Source organism: Lachnellula hyalina (genome assembly GCF_007821495.1).
Source record: "Lachnellula hyalina strain CBS 185.66 chromosome Unknown contig00022, whole genome shotgun sequence".
Classification (NCBI taxonomy): domain Eukaryota; kingdom Fungi; phylum Ascomycota; class Leotiomycetes; order Helotiales; family Lachnaceae; genus Lachnellula; species Lachnellula hyalina.
In genome coordinates, this window is record NW_022157136.1 from 75,330 (window position 1) to 92,337 (window position 17,008).

At 48.1% G+C, this 17,008-nt stretch overlaps 5 protein-coding genes across 5 annotated transcripts; 4 read left to right on the forward strand and 1 right to left on the reverse strand.

Annotated features, from left to right (window-relative positions):
• Positions 1-718: 718 nt before the first annotated feature.
• azaJ_3 (Dehydrogenase) lies at positions 719-1,967 on the forward strand (the record flags this gene model as incomplete). The annotated part of the gene is made up of 3 exons (XM_031147439.1): positions 719-1,252; positions 1,358-1,405; positions 1,491-1,967. 3 exons carry the CDS (start codon positions 719-721, stop codon positions 1,965-1,967), a joined length of 1,059 nt encoding a protein of 352 aa, XP_031007895.1.
• Positions 1,968-2,214: 247 nt separating this feature from the next.
• Positions 2,215-4,365, reverse strand: LHYA1_G002464 (uncharacterized protein; the record flags this gene model as incomplete). The annotated part of the gene is made up of 5 exons (XM_031147440.1): positions 2,215-3,211; positions 3,266-3,420; positions 3,474-3,572; positions 3,632-4,228; positions 4,330-4,365. The coding sequence occupies 5 exons, from the start codon at positions 4,363-4,365 to the stop codon at positions 2,215-2,217; spliced, it is 1,884 nt and encodes a 627-aa protein (XP_031007896.1).
• A 1,205-nt stretch (positions 4,366-5,570) lies between these two features.
• A622 (Isoflavone reductase-like protein) lies at positions 5,571-6,541 on the forward strand (the record flags this gene model as incomplete). The annotated part of the gene is made up of 2 exons (XM_031147441.1): positions 5,571-5,603; positions 5,663-6,541. The coding sequence occupies 2 exons, from the start codon at positions 5,571-5,573 to the stop codon at positions 6,539-6,541; spliced, it is 912 nt and encodes a 303-aa protein (XP_031007897.1).
• A 5,827-nt stretch (positions 6,542-12,368) lies between these two features.
• LHYA1_G002466 (uncharacterized protein) lies at positions 12,369-14,154 on the forward strand (the record flags this gene model as incomplete). Its single annotated transcript, XM_031147442.1, has 4 exons — positions 12,369-12,575; positions 12,637-12,887; positions 12,937-13,485; positions 13,539-14,154. 4 exons carry the CDS (start codon positions 12,369-12,371, stop codon positions 14,152-14,154), a joined length of 1,623 nt encoding a protein of 540 aa, XP_031007898.1.
• A 953-nt stretch (positions 14,155-15,107) lies between these two features.
• LHYA1_G002467 (uncharacterized protein) lies at positions 15,108-15,948 on the forward strand (the record flags this gene model as incomplete). Its single annotated transcript, XM_031147443.1, has 2 exons — positions 15,108-15,177; positions 15,236-15,948. The coding sequence occupies 2 exons, from the start codon at positions 15,108-15,110 to the stop codon at positions 15,946-15,948; spliced, it is 783 nt and encodes a 260-aa protein (XP_031007899.1).
• Between the last annotated feature and the right edge of the window lie 1,060 nt (positions 15,949-17,008).

Sequence of the window (17,008 nt, forward strand, 5' to 3'; positions counted from 1 at the left end):
GCAAAAGCTAATGGGGGAAAAGAGATGTGAAGCATGGAGGAAGTGAAGAGGCAAGTCAAAGGGAATATACGCCTACGCCTTCCCCCACGGCGTAGCGAGAAAGAAGCCTATTGGCAGAACTCCTTGTAGATCCACTATTATATTTTGGCGCTTTCCCTTCTGTCGTATTTCACCTGGCTCTAGTCCATTTTTGGAATAGCTTGGATCCCTCGTTGTCACGGATGAAGGAAGGGAAGAACTTCATCAGAGACCTTAATTCCGCCCAAATCTCGTATTTAATGGAGATAAAAGCATTATCCAGTCATGCATAGTGCTTGGATCTATATTCTCTTCCGCTAATCAAAGATCGTACGCTTGAAAATCTAAAGGTGAGACATGCGTCCTTTGCCGCGCCAGTTTTCAGCCTCCATATACGATGTAGTCACAATGATTTGGCAGTTACAGCTAACATATGTTGTGAGAGAAGTGAGTACTGTACTTCGTGTCAGTGGAGGTAACGGACTTAGTTGGTCTTCGCCCGATGTTGCCTTTTATCTCCCCTCAAGACAGTGGTCTGTCTACGTCTTCAATGAATACATAAGGTCGATCATGTTTCTCCTTTTTTAGACCCAGAGAATATACAGCAAATAATCAGCTCCCTCAATCTCAAACTTGTCTTTCTTGTTTCCAAACAAATCAAATCAAGCCAAACATTTCAAAATCATCCTCAAATCTCAAAATGCCTTCCAATACTGCAGCTTGGTTGGAAAAAGTGGGAGCTATCCCTCTCGACGTCAAATCCGCTCCATACACTTCCCCAACCGAGCATCAAATTGTCATCAAGTCCAAAGCCGTAGCAATAAACCCCGCGGACTGGGCCATCCAAGTTAAAGGCAACATCTTATTCCCCTGGCTCGCCTACCCCTACATCGGCGGCAGCGACGTCGCCGGCGAAGTATACGAAATCGGTAGCAGTGTGACGCGTTTCAAAGTCGGTGATCGGGTTATTGGTCTGGCTCTCTGTCTCTCTGGCGGCTCGGAGGGCGCCTTCCAGGAGTATACGGTTCTGAGAGATCATATGACTTCCCATATTCCACAGGGCATGTCGTATGAAAGCGCTTCTGCTATTCCGCTTGGCTTGTCTACCGCGGCTTCTGGGCTGTTTCAAAAGGGCTTGCTGGGGCTTCAACTCCCCTCGATCTCTCCAAAGCCCACGGGCAAGTCTCTGCTCATCTGGGGTGGATCGACCAGCGTTGGATGCAATGCAATTCAGGTACGTGTCTCTGTTCACCTCGATGTACTTTATTCTGTCGCCAAAAGCCTTTTTCCTGACTCACGGCACTTCAGTCCAATTTACTGACTTGAAATTGTCCAATAGCTCGCCGTTGGAGCAGGCTACGAGGTCATCACGACTTGCTCGCCAAAGGTACATACATATTCTACCTACCTCACAACAAACTCCTTGCACTAGCCTCCAAATCCTCAAAAAAAAAAACTAACAAAAACCGCAGAACTTCGCCTACGTCAAAACCCTCGGCGCAAGCCAAGCATTCGACTACAACAGCCCGACCATCATCCCCGACCTAATCAGCGCCTTCGCCGTCACCAAAAAACCCCTCGCGGGCGCCCTCGCCATCGCCGCCAAAGCCCCCGCAAAGACCTTGGACAAAGACCCTGCCATGGCCTGCGTCGCAGTAGTGGCTGCATCTGACGGTGCTAACAAATTCGTAGCGTGTGCTACGTTTCCACCCGCTGAGGACGAGCTACCTGAGGGCGTCAGCGCCAAGTTTTGCATGGCGGGTAGTATTAAGGATGATGAGGTTGGACCGGCTATGTTTGTGGATTTCCTACCCAAGGCGTTGGAGGAGGGGAGCTTTGTTGCGGCTCCGGAGGCGGAGGTTTTTGGGAAGGGGCTGGAGAGTATTCAGGGTGCGTTTGACGTGCAGATGAAGGGCGTTTCTGCGAAGAAGATTGTTGTATCTTTGTAGATGCTGTGGGTGGGGAGGAGAAGTTGAGAGGTGTGTACAGTATGTAGCGCTACAAAGTACATGAGAGATTCGACAGCTCCATCTCCATCTCATCCAAACGCCCCTAGCCAGTACATATTCCTAAATCAAACTCACTCAAGCAGTTCCATCCAACCCCGCAGAGATGCCCGGCGTAATCGATTCCGCCAACTCCCACCCATCTGGTATGAATTCCCAAAACTTGCTCACGAGCAACGCGGCATTCCCCTCACACAGCCTCACGCCCCCCAATATCCAACGGTATCCCAACCCCAACCCCAACCCACGCATCCCTACCATTCCTCTTCCTCCCACACCAATTAGTCAGCTCCGCAAACAGCTTCTCCCCCTCCGATCGCCCAGCATCCCCGCTAAACATGCAATATGCCCACACGGCCAGCGCACCTGCAGCAAGTGCTACATATACAATCGGGTCCATGATCCTAGTATCGAAGTCCTTGTTCTGTTGGTGCAGGACGAGGATTTCTGTGGCGTGGAGTAAGGATTGTCGCGCAAGGGATGTCGTGGTCCAAGTTGTGACCGACTTCCCGCGATTCTCGCGTTCTTGTTGCTGGGGCTCAGGGAGTTGCATCAAGGAATTCGCACTGCCGTCTTTTGCGAGCTGCGCCAGCATGCGGATATCGGTATTCAGCTGGATGCAAAGACAGTGGTACAACATCTTTGCATCAAACAAAAGACCTTTCGCTCGCGCCAGTGCAGCGTCCTGTGAACCCGGCTCGGCAGCGTCTTCGTAGCCGTAGTAATACCTCAGAGGCAGAATCTCGCACTCGAGGCTCACGGGTCTAGATAACTGGCAGGATATTCGGTCGAGGAAGAGCTTCAGGGCCTCTAAGCGGTGTCTAGGGCATTCGGTCTTGAAGCTCTCCAAGCTGTAAACGAAAGAGCAGTCCCGCATTTTGTCCCAGAATTCGGCGATCCTTGGCTCCATGGAGCACATGCACAGTATGATATCTTCGATGAGCAGCGGCTTGTCTTTCGCCTCGATATTCCAATCATAAATGTCCTTGATCCGATCACGCATTGTGATCTGGTTCCTGAAAGTAGGCTCTGCCTCGATGCGCGTCGCAAAAAGATCAAGTCGGCTTGAATTCCACGCCGCATAGGTACTTTGAAACGTAAAGTGGAGATCATCCTTGGTGAGTAAAGCGGGTTTGGCCCGGATAATGCTCAAGTAATTGTCTATTTTAAAAAGGTACGCTGCTAGGCTAGTACACAGTCAGTGTCTTTGTACGAGGATACAAAACCAGATCTAGTGTTACCGTTGTCTTTCTCCTAGCTTTGATAGGTGCATGGGTATGAAATATCCCGGCTTTTCATCCGCCCACACGGTCTCGGATCTGAAGAACCCCAATTCTTGAAGAACGGAGACGAGAGTACTCCGAAGAACGGCAGCTCTTGATATATTCTGTTCAATCTATATATCTGTTAGATGAAATGATTTTACTTGTGGAACGTGGCTCCTCAAACCCCAGTATGTAGGGCGAACACAATGTTGATAAGTGCTGCTTGGCATAGCCAAGATGGTAGATTGTCTTGCTGGAATATATACTTCGAATTTCCCTCGCCCTGATGCACTTTAGTGTAAGTTGGATGTGTCAATGTTCAATCTGGGTTCAAATGCTTACTAGTTTGGTTGAGATATTCAGCATTAAGTAATCATGCACTTCGAGAGCATATTTCATGCCCTCAATGGTTCCACTAAACCAGCCACCTATCATCAACGTGGATAATCGTAGTGCGCTTAATAAATGACTAGGATTCTGGTCTTCATAAGAAGGACGGTGTATTATTGGCCACCGGTGGTGGAAGTGGTCAAAATAAAGCTTCTCGTAGCTGTCAGTTGCATCGTCGGGAGGCATGGGAAGGCCTTCATCCAACAAGAACTCGGGCTGGCTATCAAATGGAACTTTGGAATTTCTAGAAGGCGAATCATTCCGGAGTTGCAACATCTTCAAACCAATAATCCCGTTACCTAGGGGGACTTTCGGCCTTGATGTGCCATCGTGAGGAGGTGATGTAATGGATGGCTGGACATGAGGTATTGCTGGACCGTTCCAAGAACCACCAGAACCGACTTCTAATTGATATGAATCTGGCGTACTGACAGGAAACATGGGCATGAGGTCTGGGCTTGGCGGTACATGGGCCTCAGGGCCCGAAATCCGACGAATGCTCTCACTCTCAACGACATCCAGTGAGGGCTTTGGTAGTGGGGGGAGCTTCTGAGCAAAACTTAGCTTCGATGGCTCTGAGGTCTACTAGAAAGTGTACTTCGAATCCCAAGCAGGTGTCACTTACATTTTGCTGCTCAACCTGTTCATACCGGCAAACCACTCCCTTCGAGTGACATCTCAAACATGGTTGATCTCCATCACACTTGATCTTCCCTTTGTGGCATGTTATACATGCCCGCTTGACCCGCCCAGATGGACCTGGTTTGTAGTCATCTCCGTGTCTGGCAAGATGACGCTGGAGACTATCACTATCAAACTATCAGTAAAATGTTCATGCACCCAGAAGATTGGGTAAGTGACGATCTAGTGAGAGCTCATAGCCAGAGTACATGGGAAGCTGCAAGACAGCAGTGTCTTGGAAGAAGAAGAGGCTGAAACGAGACGAGTGGAAAGAGAAAGTGAGAGCCGGTGGGTTCCTAAGTCCACCTAATTGTGGATCCTGAATTGAAAAAAAATGGGGGTGGAGAATATCCATACCTACGGTTAAATTTCTGAGAACAGACTTTACATTCGTATTGGTCGTCGCCTCCTGAATGCGTACGCTGGTGGCGAGTAAGATGCTCTTTCCTTACAAATGATTTCTCACATCCACCGAATTTACACGCCCACCGCGAATTTTTGGTGATCTCCGTATGAACCATGATGACTGATATTCCATGTAGATTGGAGTCTAATGATCTCTGAGGTTTTCGTATAGTGCCAATGGACTAAGTGGCAGGCGGATAAGGGTACTTCCTGAAGTAACGAGTGAAAAGCAGGAATCTAAGCCCTTGTCTTCAGCCTCCATCAGAAAGAATGCCTGGCTCAATTGGGAGACTCGTATCCAGAGCTATTTTTTTGTACGTGGGTGATAGCTTAGTAGGTTGAGTAGTTCTCAGGAGGTATCATGGAGGAAGTGCTTTTGAAGTGGGAGCCGGGTGGGAGCCGATGTGTACGTAAGAAAGGGGCGTTCATAAGTCAGCGCCGCTAAACGAGTCGCGCAATCAAGGGGGCCGATTTTGCGACAGTGGGTCCCGGACGGCTCCCACATTCTTGGCGGAATGCTGATCTTACATTCCATCTGGATGAACACCAAAGTGATGAAATACTGGTAGTATGGCGTCAACTTTCCCCCCGTCAAGAATTGAGTAAGCAATGTAATGATTTCCATTATCGTGGTTAGTTGAGCGGCAGTTGAGGATAGCTTTTGGCACCTTTGAAAAGTATAATAGACTCCCTAAACGCTCCCAAAGTAAGTCGGTCACCCTTGAATGAACAGCATCAAGACCAGGCATATTTTCTACATTCTACTCTTTTCAACACGAACTCAAATTAACATCAAGCCGTCAAAATGGTTGAGATCAAGAACGTCGCAATTGTCGGAGTGAGTACTTTTCCGGCGTATGGTGTTTACATCCCCCAAACCATATCTGATTGCCCTAGGGTTCTGGTGCTCTTGGAGAGCCGATCACAAAAGCACTCGTAGAATCAGGGAAATTCAACGTTACTGTTATCAAACGCCCAAGCTCCAAAGCCAGCTTCCCAGCTTCAGTCAAAGTCGTCACAGCTGACACCTCCTCGGTTGAATCGATCACTGCTGCGTTCAAAGGGCAGGACGCAGTCGTATCAACTGTTGGTAACGAAGGCCTGCAAGGGCAACACGTTCTCATCGATGCGGCGATTGCAGCAGGCGTGAAGCGTTTTCTTCCTTCCGAATTCGGTGTTGACCTTGCCAACCCCAAGGTCGCTGCCCTCCCCGTTTTTGCACACAAGATCGCTACCCAAAAGCACCTCCAAGAAGCACTCGCCGCCAAACCCGGCTTGACATATACGTGTGTCTCCAATGGCCCCTTTTTGGACTGGGGTCTTAGCAATGGTTTCTTGCTCGACACGAAGGAGGGCAAGCCTAAGATCTACGACGACGGCAAGACTGTTTTCAGCGCCACCACTCTAGCTTCAGTTGGTCAGGCAGTTGTTGGTATTCTAAGTCATTATGAGGAGACCAAGAACAGATTCGTCTATGTTCGCGACATTGACATTTCTCAGAAGCGGCTTTTGGAAATTGCGCAGAAAGCTGCCCCTGAGAAGAAGTGGAAGCCCGTTAATGTCAGCACCGTGGATGTTGAGAAGTCGTCCAATGAGGGTTTAGCAAGGGGCGAGTTCACGTTTCCAGTTATGGCTGGATTTATTCTTGTAGGGATTTTCGGAGAGGATTATGGTAGTAAGTTTAAGAAAGATGATAACGCGCTGCTTGGAATCACTGGGAAGACAGAGGCAGATGTTGAGGCCATCCTCAAGACTTCCCTAGCTGGCGGAAACTAGGAGAAGGTAGCTCTAATCAATGCTAACATACTGAAAATCTTTGCTTCACATCCATCGACATGAATATTTAATTTGTATCCGCGTGGACTAATCTAATCCTAACCTCGCACCAGCCATAACGTCTGTGGTGAAGATGTCTGCATGTTTATTTGGTAAGATAGATTAGTATCTGATAGTAAGTTCAATGAAGTTAAAATGACCACTTTTAACACTAGAGTACAATTTTCTAATAGTTAAGACTCAATAAAATGATAATACTCTCAGGTTAGACTGAGTATCAGTGCATCCTATTGTATTCGCTATTTTTTCTTCTTCAAAAGATAGAAAGCCAGCCTGGCACATTGTGCGTTTATACTCTTATAAAACATAAGATCTTGATCTACACTCGCCCCTCGACAGATTACCTACGCACCGGCAGAGGTCCAGCATGCCAGAATTGGGTTAGCGCCCTAGACTGGACAACTCGTAATGATTTACACTACATACATTGCGTTAGACGGATACGGCACGAGCGATCCTAGATGTGTGTCAATATATACACCGCTCTGCGTCTAGCAGTTGCTGACTACGAGACATCGATACCCAAATCAACACTATAGTTGTTGGACCTCGCCACAAACCCCAAAAACCCATGGGTCGGGTCTGGGGTCTTTCATTTTCCTATGGGTCCCCGCGGATACCCATGGATCGGGCCCTACTATTGGTAAAGACCCATGGGGTGGGTCGGGTCCCCCATAGCTTGGGTCTGGGTCCTAAATTAGGGCCCATGGGGGCCCATGGCGAGGTCTATTATTACCAGTTGCAGAGTGAAGTAACTAAGATACCTATACCTGTAATGTTTATTGGTGAAGAATGTATTCTATTTGCCGCCTTGGGAACCCATTCAAAGGCTTCATTTTTTTTTTTAGGCGGGTAATACTATTCAGAAATCTTGGGTCTGTTTGGCTATGCACTAGGTCTTCATCAATAAGAATATTTACTCGTAGTATCTTGCTGTGAATTGTGCTTATTGCTATAAACAAGACCTTCAATGAACAAGAGAATTGTTCTCAGCTCCTTATTATGTTACCAAAGAAAATGAAATTAGGTGAACAGAGACTTAGATGTTAGAACAATGGTCTTGTTGTGTTTCCTTTATATATTTCATTGAAGTAATTTTGTTCATAAATAATCATATTAGAACATATATAAACCTCGTACAAGCCATACCTTTTGGATAGAAATCAAACACGGGTTTCACCACACTTCAAACCTGCAACTGGACACCAAAAGACAAATTCCCACTCAAAAGCAGATTTCAAACATCTTCAAAATGATGCGTTTCATCGATATCGAAAGTGTCATGTACCTTATCAAGCTCCGCAACTCAGGCTGCCCATCAAGGTATTTTTCGACAGTAAGTCGCTTCCCGGCAGTCACGCATAGATTCCGCTACGGTACCTTCGGATGGGAACCTAATCACAAACACGATATCATCAACATCGAAATCAACATCAACATCTCTTCTTCTGAACTTACGCTTCTAAGATCCGCAGATCCTGAGAAACCGAAGACAATCGTCATCAGCAACCGCAATCGCTCCTTCGAGATCGAATATCAAGATGGTATTGAGGGGGCTTCTTTGTATGTTGAAGAGCGTACTATAGTAATGGGAGACGACCCGGTATTGAGTGGGAAGCCGGTTAAATATGAAGATCTAGAGCTAGACAGTAGAGTAGATGAGCGACCGGGCCGTTGGATTAGGCCAAATCCCTTCTCGGCTGATCACGAAACCTATTAAATGAATCGTACTTGCAAAGTTGTCTTAATATATACATAGAAATAGTGATGTCCTTTAAGATTATTCCTGATTAAATACCAATTTTCCATAAATAATAAACACGCTAAAGAGATACAACATCACGCCTAGGTGGGGCTAAACGAAGCATCGTACGGAGGTCACTTCGTCCAAGCATAAACCTCATTCATATCAAATGAAATTCGGTTTTGGATCTGAACCGTACAGCTGGGCAAGCTTTGGTTCTAGCGCTGACAACTCGACCGGTGATGAAACAGCATGTAACTCATGGTCCTTTGGAGGAATAGGGGGGGCCTCTTCGCTCGGTTGCTTCCAATCCCTCCCGCCGTAAATTCCACGATCCTGCTGGTGGAAGACTTCTGTTGAAGTAGTCTCCATGTTTTGCGTCGCCGCCTGTTCCGATCGCCCCTTTTGCTTCCAGCGGCGGAAGAGGCAGAAGCCAAGACCCATGAGCGCTAAGCCGACAACTCCAACAACTACGCCTATTGCTATCGATGCCGACTTAGACAAGTGAGCCGCTCCTGACGATGCGTGATCTGTCTCGGGGAATGTGCTGTCTTGGGCGCCCGTCGCGGAGACCGCCGTATTCGCTGAAGCCGTTGAGGTGGTAGTCGGTAGGATACTTGCGACTTGAGCGACTCCAAAGGCGTATCCGTCAAGTACGTGTGCATAAGCTTGGGCATTCGTGACCGTGGCTACAAATGTGGTGGTAGCTGTCACACCGGATGATCCATATGCAGTAATGGGAACCGGAACTCCAGACGTGAGAGGCGTATAACAAGTTCCTCCAAAGGCGGGTCGGTCAGTGAGGGCTGAAACTGATGGTTGTGCTAATGAATATCCGCTGGGAGAAGTTAGTCGTCAAGTCGTTAAGTCATTTGAAATCTGGAATATGCTTAATTACCTTGGACAGCAGGCTATGTAGTTGGATGTGAATGGGCCCATCGAAGAGTAGTTCACTGGGCATACCAACGGGTTGAATGCAGGTTGGGTAATACCTCCAGCTTGAAGGAGGTAACTTGTTGCAAATTGACTTGGATAGCAGTCTGTTAATGTTGATCCAGGCACCGGGACCGGCTCGTTCATCCATATTTCAAAGGCTCGATTTGCCAGCATAGTCAACCTATTTTCCGTGCATGTCGTGGCCGTCGGTATGAAAGTCGTCGTCAACGCCGGCGATGTTAACGCTGCTGTCGCCGACGCCGTGAGAGACATTTTTGAGTTTTGAATAGGCTGAAAAGCTCGATGGTCCGTAAGATCAGGACTCGGGGTGAAAGAGGGTACAGATACATCTTTTCATCCCTCTGCAGTGAAACCTAAGAGGATCCTGCCGATCAGTGGCACTCCCCTGCGACATAGCCGACATGAAAAGCGCGACACCCTGGTTCTGTAGGAATACTGCGTATCCGTACCCCTGGCCAAGGAATCACGAAACCAGGTACCAACCGTACCATTTTGTCAACAGTGCAGAAAAGAGGTTTTCAACTTCATATTTGACATAGATAGAACAAGAAGAATATCACTTGTTAGAACTTGTATAATAGCTATGCGGTCGGTGGTACTTTTAGAAGACTGAATTGTAGCTCAGGATCCAAGCCTTGTCAAGTGAACAGGCTTGTGTAGGAAGGTAACCTTCGTGGTTCGTGCCTGCAAGGCTGCATGGGCTATGCAGCGCCGTACGACTTTGGAGCATGAAGCTGAACCGTGCCACCCCAGATGTGTAGACCCCACACTCCAGGTGCTGTACGGCGTATAATCGGATTTTCGGGACGGGGCGGGCGGTTCACCGCTTTTTTGATATCCAGACTTTATTTATATTTCATGGACAGCCCCTTTTACAAATGAAGTTGAAGAGGCTCAACCGGCGGTGTACAGGCCCCCTTGAGCAAAGCAAATAAGAACCTCGCAACTCCAGCTTAACAACACAATACGGGTAAGTATTCAAGATGGCTTATATTCCGTTCACCCGCGGAGGTTCTGGCAAAAAAGGCCTAGATGCACAGGCCTCAAGGTAGACCTTCAGGGACTATGAGCTGAGTACTGTATAGGCGCTAATAACCGTTGCGTGGGTGCCATTCACTTGTATGACGCCCGAGATCTACCTCAGCAGCGTGAAATGTGTTCTCGTCTAGGCTCGTGGCTGTGCAGTTGGGTCTTGTCCTTACTATACTTCGTATAAGCAGAACAGTAATTCTGTTAGCGCACCCTGCGTAGGCCCGCTATACCTATATATAGCTAGCAGCTCGCTAAATATAGTACGTACAAAATAGATTAATTTAACGATCGTGCATCTTACCAACACTGCGCGAATACTACTCTCCCCTGAAATGACAGGGGCTTCTAGCGGCGTAGCAGCGTGAACACACGGCGCATTTGATTTCCAAATCAAGCAACACCCCCTTTTTTCAACTCGGGGAGAGGGGAGGACTACTGTAGGAGAGCCCTATAATGCACGTATTAAAACCTATCCTATAGCTTAGCAGGAGATTGCTAAGTTTCTAGTAGAGTGATAATGCTGTGCCTTAGATCTATAAGGCTTGAAGCGAAATTAGCCAACATGGCTCTCTATAAACCCTGTAGCGTCAGAGTCTGGCCAGAGCCCTCTATATGTAAGAATTTTTGCCGAAAGCTTTCTTTACTGCATTGATCTAGACAATTTATGTGCTGTAGGTATTAAGCGCTTGGCTGGTGCTTACGCCGTATAGGTTCATAAGATCTACCAAATAGAACCCCATGTATATTCCCCGACTGTCGGTCAAACTTCTGGAACGCCGAGTGGAGTTGATAATCGTGTAAGATTACGTACAGTAGGTAACCCCGTCTGTCTATAGTGTCTACATATAATGTGCGTCCAAAGACCGAAAATTCTGGTCGCTCTTAACTGTCTTCGCATCATTTGAAAATTCAGATATGAAGTACGGTAATACCACCAGTAAGTAGATGTGCCACAGGTCCAGGTAAGGAAGTCTATTGCGCTTGAATCCTAAGTGCATCGCGAATAATGAAATGAGTTCGAAATATCCCCTCTTCCTTCTCATCACCTACCTACGTATATTCAACTCTCAGGGCCAAACCAAGAAGCCGAGAAATATCGTCTAATTTATTACATCCATTTTTGCCCACGGATTTTTAAGCTTCTTCGCCATTCCTAGACGATGAAACGAGAGACGGAATCCTTCTAGATATTCAAGCACAAACGGAGAAATTTTAAAACTTAAAGGAGACACGAAGTGACGAGAGGCAAGAAAGACAGAAAAGCAGAAGTGGAGAAAAGGGAGATACAACGATGACCTGCTATACATATACTACAACTTTGAGGAACTCCAGCAAAGTTCACTTTTCAGCGCACAATGTCAGTCTTGGGGATGCAGGTGGAGGTAGGGGACTTGAGATGCACAACAGTTCAAGCAAGGGATGCGCATTTTTAAATGAGAGAAAGTCTATCTTCTCTTCTCCTCTTTCCTTCCACTATTATTCTATTCTTCCACAAACGGCTTCTCCCTCCAATAAGGAATCAATAGAAACGTTGATATGCGAATCGTCGCGTCCCAATGCGACAGCCACGCTCAGGAATGTGGTTCCTGCCCCGAGCGAGAATGCCATCATGACAACACGCGCGCGCAACATCTCAAGAATCCAATCAATAGTTTGAGTGAGACTCTTTTTTCCAGCCTTCTATTTTCCTATCTCGTGTGGTGTTTCTTCAATTCCAGTCCCCAGCTCTCTGGGAGGGTTTTTTTTGCTATCCCAGGTCAATGATAACAACGAAACTCGGCACACGGTAGGTATATGACGATCTGCTCATCCTCAGCTGGACATACATTCGTACTTCGAATCTCTCATCGCCCACCAAATATTCTCGTTCGAATTGCCCTGGTGGCGAGATAGCAAAGCTCGAGCATCGGCATTTGTAATAAAAGAGACGGAAAGCGAGGTCTGTCTGAGAGGAGAACAAGTACAATCATCTCTCAGCCCAACAAATACTCCTTGGGACTTCAATCAAGCAGCCAAGTCAATCTCAATCGCAACATGGGCTCCCATCGCTATCCAGTTTTGGGACCCTCGATCCCAACGAGCGCAGCAAAAGCCTCAACAACAATACGGATATTGAAACCGGGCATCGTGATGGGAGCCGTGGTGCTGCTGATAATCGCTTCGGTGTCTGGCATGTTTATCGGGATTGGGATATTGGGAGGGAGACATGTTATAGGGGTAAAGATTGCCCACGGATTTGTGGTAATTGCTGTGAGTTTGCCGTGAAAATGTTTGATTAATGCGAGCTAATCTGGGGTGGCAGTCAAGTCTCGGTATTGTATACGTGCTGCTTCATTTCATAGCAGCATGCCGCAACGAGCCTGTAGGGATTGTGAGGCCGCCGCAGCTGAAACTTCATGCTGCGTGCTTTATTATCGCCAAACTTGGGTTGGCGCTATGGGTCATGGCCATGATCGCTTCCAGTGCTGTGGCGTCGAGACCGAATGTCTGCAGGAATGGTGGAAGGGATTGTAAAACGATGTTGATCGAGGTGGTGATGTCCAGTTTGGCATTGTGAGTCCTCACTCTAGTAATTGCTAGGATATGGCACTGATGATTGTAGCATCGCAACAGGAACTATCCTGGCAGCACTCGAAGCATGTCCATATCCATTCCAACCACTAGAAGTCTTCCACGTCGCGAGAAAGGTTTCTGTTCGACTTAGCTCGTTCGACAAGGACTTTATAGAACGCAGCGCCTCAGATGTCTCTTCTTTCGGTCAAGAGAATGCTTATGCGACGGAGAAGAAAGACCCAACTAGAGTCAAAGAGAGCATCAGACGAAAGCCGCTGCCGATCACACCATCAGTGGGATCAGAGATGTCTGATATATCCGAACTTCAGCGACCTATCACTCCCCTCTTACCCATGCGAGGAATGAGGAGGACGAAAAGCTGGGGTCAGGAGTGGGCCCACCTTGTCAAAGATACTAGTAGCAAAGGCTTGACACATTCTGATTCTGCGGTCTCGGGACTATCAACATCATCGTCTGGTTACATGAGTTCTGACAGTTCAGAGCTTTCAGTTTCCAAGCGTGAGAGGCAGCCAAAAGCCGTGACTCCAAGCAGTAGCATCAGTAATCTCTCCAAGAGATCGCCGCTAGCCACCATGAGGTAAATCCCAATATTCAAATCGTTATCACGCTTTGCTGACGTGTTGAATTCAGATCCGCAGACTATCCCGATGTCGTAGTCCGTCCGTCCTTGCGATACTGCCCACCGAATATTCCAGGGCCACACGAATGGAGCCCATTGCGGACAGCGTCTTTGGGTCAACTACTCCCAGTGGCTGATGTGCACTCGCTACAGCGAAGATCGATGTCAATGGGAGGGCAGCAACTTCAGATGATTCGCGGACGTAGTGGGACTTTGCCAACATTTGCACATCAACAACAGAGGCCTCCATTGACTGCCCGACGATCGTGCGATATCAAGGTTCCCGGGGCATATATCGACTTCTGTCTGTGTCTTGAGCTCGAACAAAAGTTGGAACACGTGAATAAGATTGAAGTCATGTCGCTTGCGCAGAGCGAGAGAGACCCTGTGAAGCGGAAGCCAGAGGAAGTCAAAGTAATGAATTCCAAGTTGACATATGGAGAGAAGAGATCCGTTGTTCCCTTTCCTCAGACAAGGATAGGGCAGGATATCTCCCGACCGCATGCCGCCAAGGTAAGTACAGGAAAAGAAAACCTTGCGAGGGATGAACGCTTCAAACGACTGAGTTTGGGCGCCATGACAACTGAATTTGACAACAAGATGTTCGATGGATGTGTATTAGGTTGAAAGGTCTGCAACGAAGTCTGTAAATCATTAATCAATTCAAGACAGAAGGTTCTTGGATCAACGATCAGGAGTGCGGAGGCTTCTCCACAATTCTGTCTCAAAAGCGGTATTTGACCATTTCCAGCCACTTGGGAGGCATTAGATGCCGACGCAGCCATACCTCGAACAGGTCCAAGGATGGATGTATGGTCCCGTTTGGGCATGATGAAGGTATCTCGGCGTCATCGTTCCACCAATTGAATAAGCCATTGTTGAACCCTTTGACTGTGATGTGACGTGAGTTTATGCAAGTTGATGCTTTTGGCCGCCTGTCTGGAATTATTTGAGCGGCTGGCGCGGGGTACTGCTGCATGTACATCAGAGGCAAGAACGTGAGCGTGGCTCCACAGTCTACGACCGAGGACGTGGTTGTGCTCGACGTGCAGTTGTATAAGAAGGGAAGAGAAGTGCAGAGAAGGGCAGAGAAGTGTCGAGAATTATGTGCAAAGTATCCTTTCGAGAAAAAGGATGTGTTTCCTTGTAGGAAAGAAAAGCAGCAGTACTGAAAAAGATATAAAAATCGAGAAACTTGCATCATTGGTGGCTAAAGCCTACTGTAACGACCTTAGGCTTAGGTAAGAAATGACGATGGTCGTCGGCGTCGGCACATGACAGAAACATCACATTCATCACTTGTACCGGCTCAGCTGCACAAACAGAAAGACACCACTACCACCACCGAACACGAGATAAGAGCTGACTGACCACCTCTTATTTGACGCCAGCCATACCAAACCGTACATATCATTCTCAGCTCAACCCAGAAGAGGCACACAATCTACACGTCCTCAAATTCTACATGCCAGTCTCCAGGACAACATACAAATAACCCCACACAGACACGAATCCCAGCTCTGCCAACTTTCGACCTTCTTGCTACCAAGCACCAACATCCCCCATTGATGTGCGACAACATGGCTTCCGAAGTAGCAACACAAATTCGTTCTCACTCCCCTCCCAGCCCCTCATCCGTGCGACCAAAGGGTATGTAAAAACAACCCGGCTTCATCAAGCCGAACAATAGCTAACCCACTTGTCGCAGGAATTCTCAAGAACTCCTACCACCGTTCTCCTCCCCGCCAAACCCCGATCTCAACCTCACCTCCCCCAGTCGCCGCACCCATCCGCCCTGATCTAGGCCGCGAGCTCTCCGAAAAAGACATCACACTGCAAAACACCCTTTCAAATGCCGGACATCGCCGTTCCTCTTCCGGCGCACGGCCCACCGGATCGCGCCGCCAGTCAAGTCACTCGACCGATCCAAACGACGAAAACAACATGCGTTTGAAATGGGACGAGGCGAATCTGTATCTGACTGAGCAGGAGAAGAACTCTACGATGAAGATTGATGAGCCCAAGACGCCGTATGCGAAGCATTATGATCCCACGGAAGATGAGGATGAGTTGCGGACATTGGACGCTCAGGATATCATTGTTGATGAACTAGACCTCAAGAGCCCTTCGAAGGTATCGCGCAGTACGAAAGAGGATGAGATTCCAGGCTTGAGTCTGGGCGAGCCCGAAGAGGCGGTTCCAGAGGGTGAGGAGCATAGAGAGAAGGCTGTGCATGTCGCAGGCGAAGAACATGTTGGGTTGAGTCAGGAGGAGCAGGAGAAGCATCGCAAGTTTGAAGAACTGCGAAAGAAGCATTATGAGATGAAGAATGTAGCAAGTCTACTAGGACACCCAGATGCGGTAGATGGGGAAGTAGATGGGGAAGAGGATGAGGATGAGGAGATGAACGGTACGAAATAGATGGTGTTGGACATGGATCAGGTGTATTGTGGCGTTTACTTGACTTTTCCCCGATATTTATTATGAATGGAATGCAGAGATGGACTTATGGCTTAGGAAAACGGCTTCGAGCTTGTATCATGATATTGCTTTCTTGCTTGCTTCTTCTCGTGGAGGTATTTGATCTACCTGCTGGTATGATACCAATTCGAAGTCTTCATTAGCTAGATATCGAGCTTCTTTCTAGTCAGAGATGTCGATTAGAAGCAATCGAATATATGAATATAAGCAGCGAGATGCGAGAGGAAATCGTGGCTGTTGTCATCGGATCATAGACAGGTATCTGAACGCCATCTTGTAATGGGGTGGGTTTTAGTTAGACTTTAGCATGGACAAACTCCGGATATATACATCCGTATACAAGTACCTTATACAATCCAAGTTTTCAAATCCTGCCCACACCTGTTCAGATCAAGGAACAACAAACCACGGCCGTCAACCACTTCCATTTCCACTTCCACTTCCTCCCAGCTTATGTTTATCAATGAGCTTAAACCCACCCCCTTCTCCTTCTCCTCCTCCTACACCTTCTCCTTCTCACCTCCCATCCCCCTTAACCTTCTCCTCCCTCCAAAAAAAGACTTCAATCCTCATCTGCACCCTACCCTCTTGATCTCAGACCTCCTCCTTCCCCTCCTCCTCTACTACACTCTCTCCCGGCACACATCCATCTCCCTGGCCATCAGCCTCGGAGTATCCTGCGCCTCGCTCGGCTCTGCGAATTCGTCGAGCTACCCCTCCGAGCTACCGCCTCATCTCTCAGCCCGAAAAATACTCCCCCCTAGGCTCCCCACACTCGCCATCCCCATTCGCACGTCTAGATTTCTTCTTCTGCTGGTACGCGCTCGCCACAATCGACGGCATCGTTCCCTACGTCCTGGCCACGAGTCTGGACGAGCCCGTGCCCTGGCTCTTCCTCTACACGCCCGGTCTCCTCGTCGGCTTCGCGGCGCTCACGGGCGTTGAGGGCGCAGTTGAGGGGGCGGTGGGAGGGCAGTCCGGTGTTTAGGAGAGTGCTGTG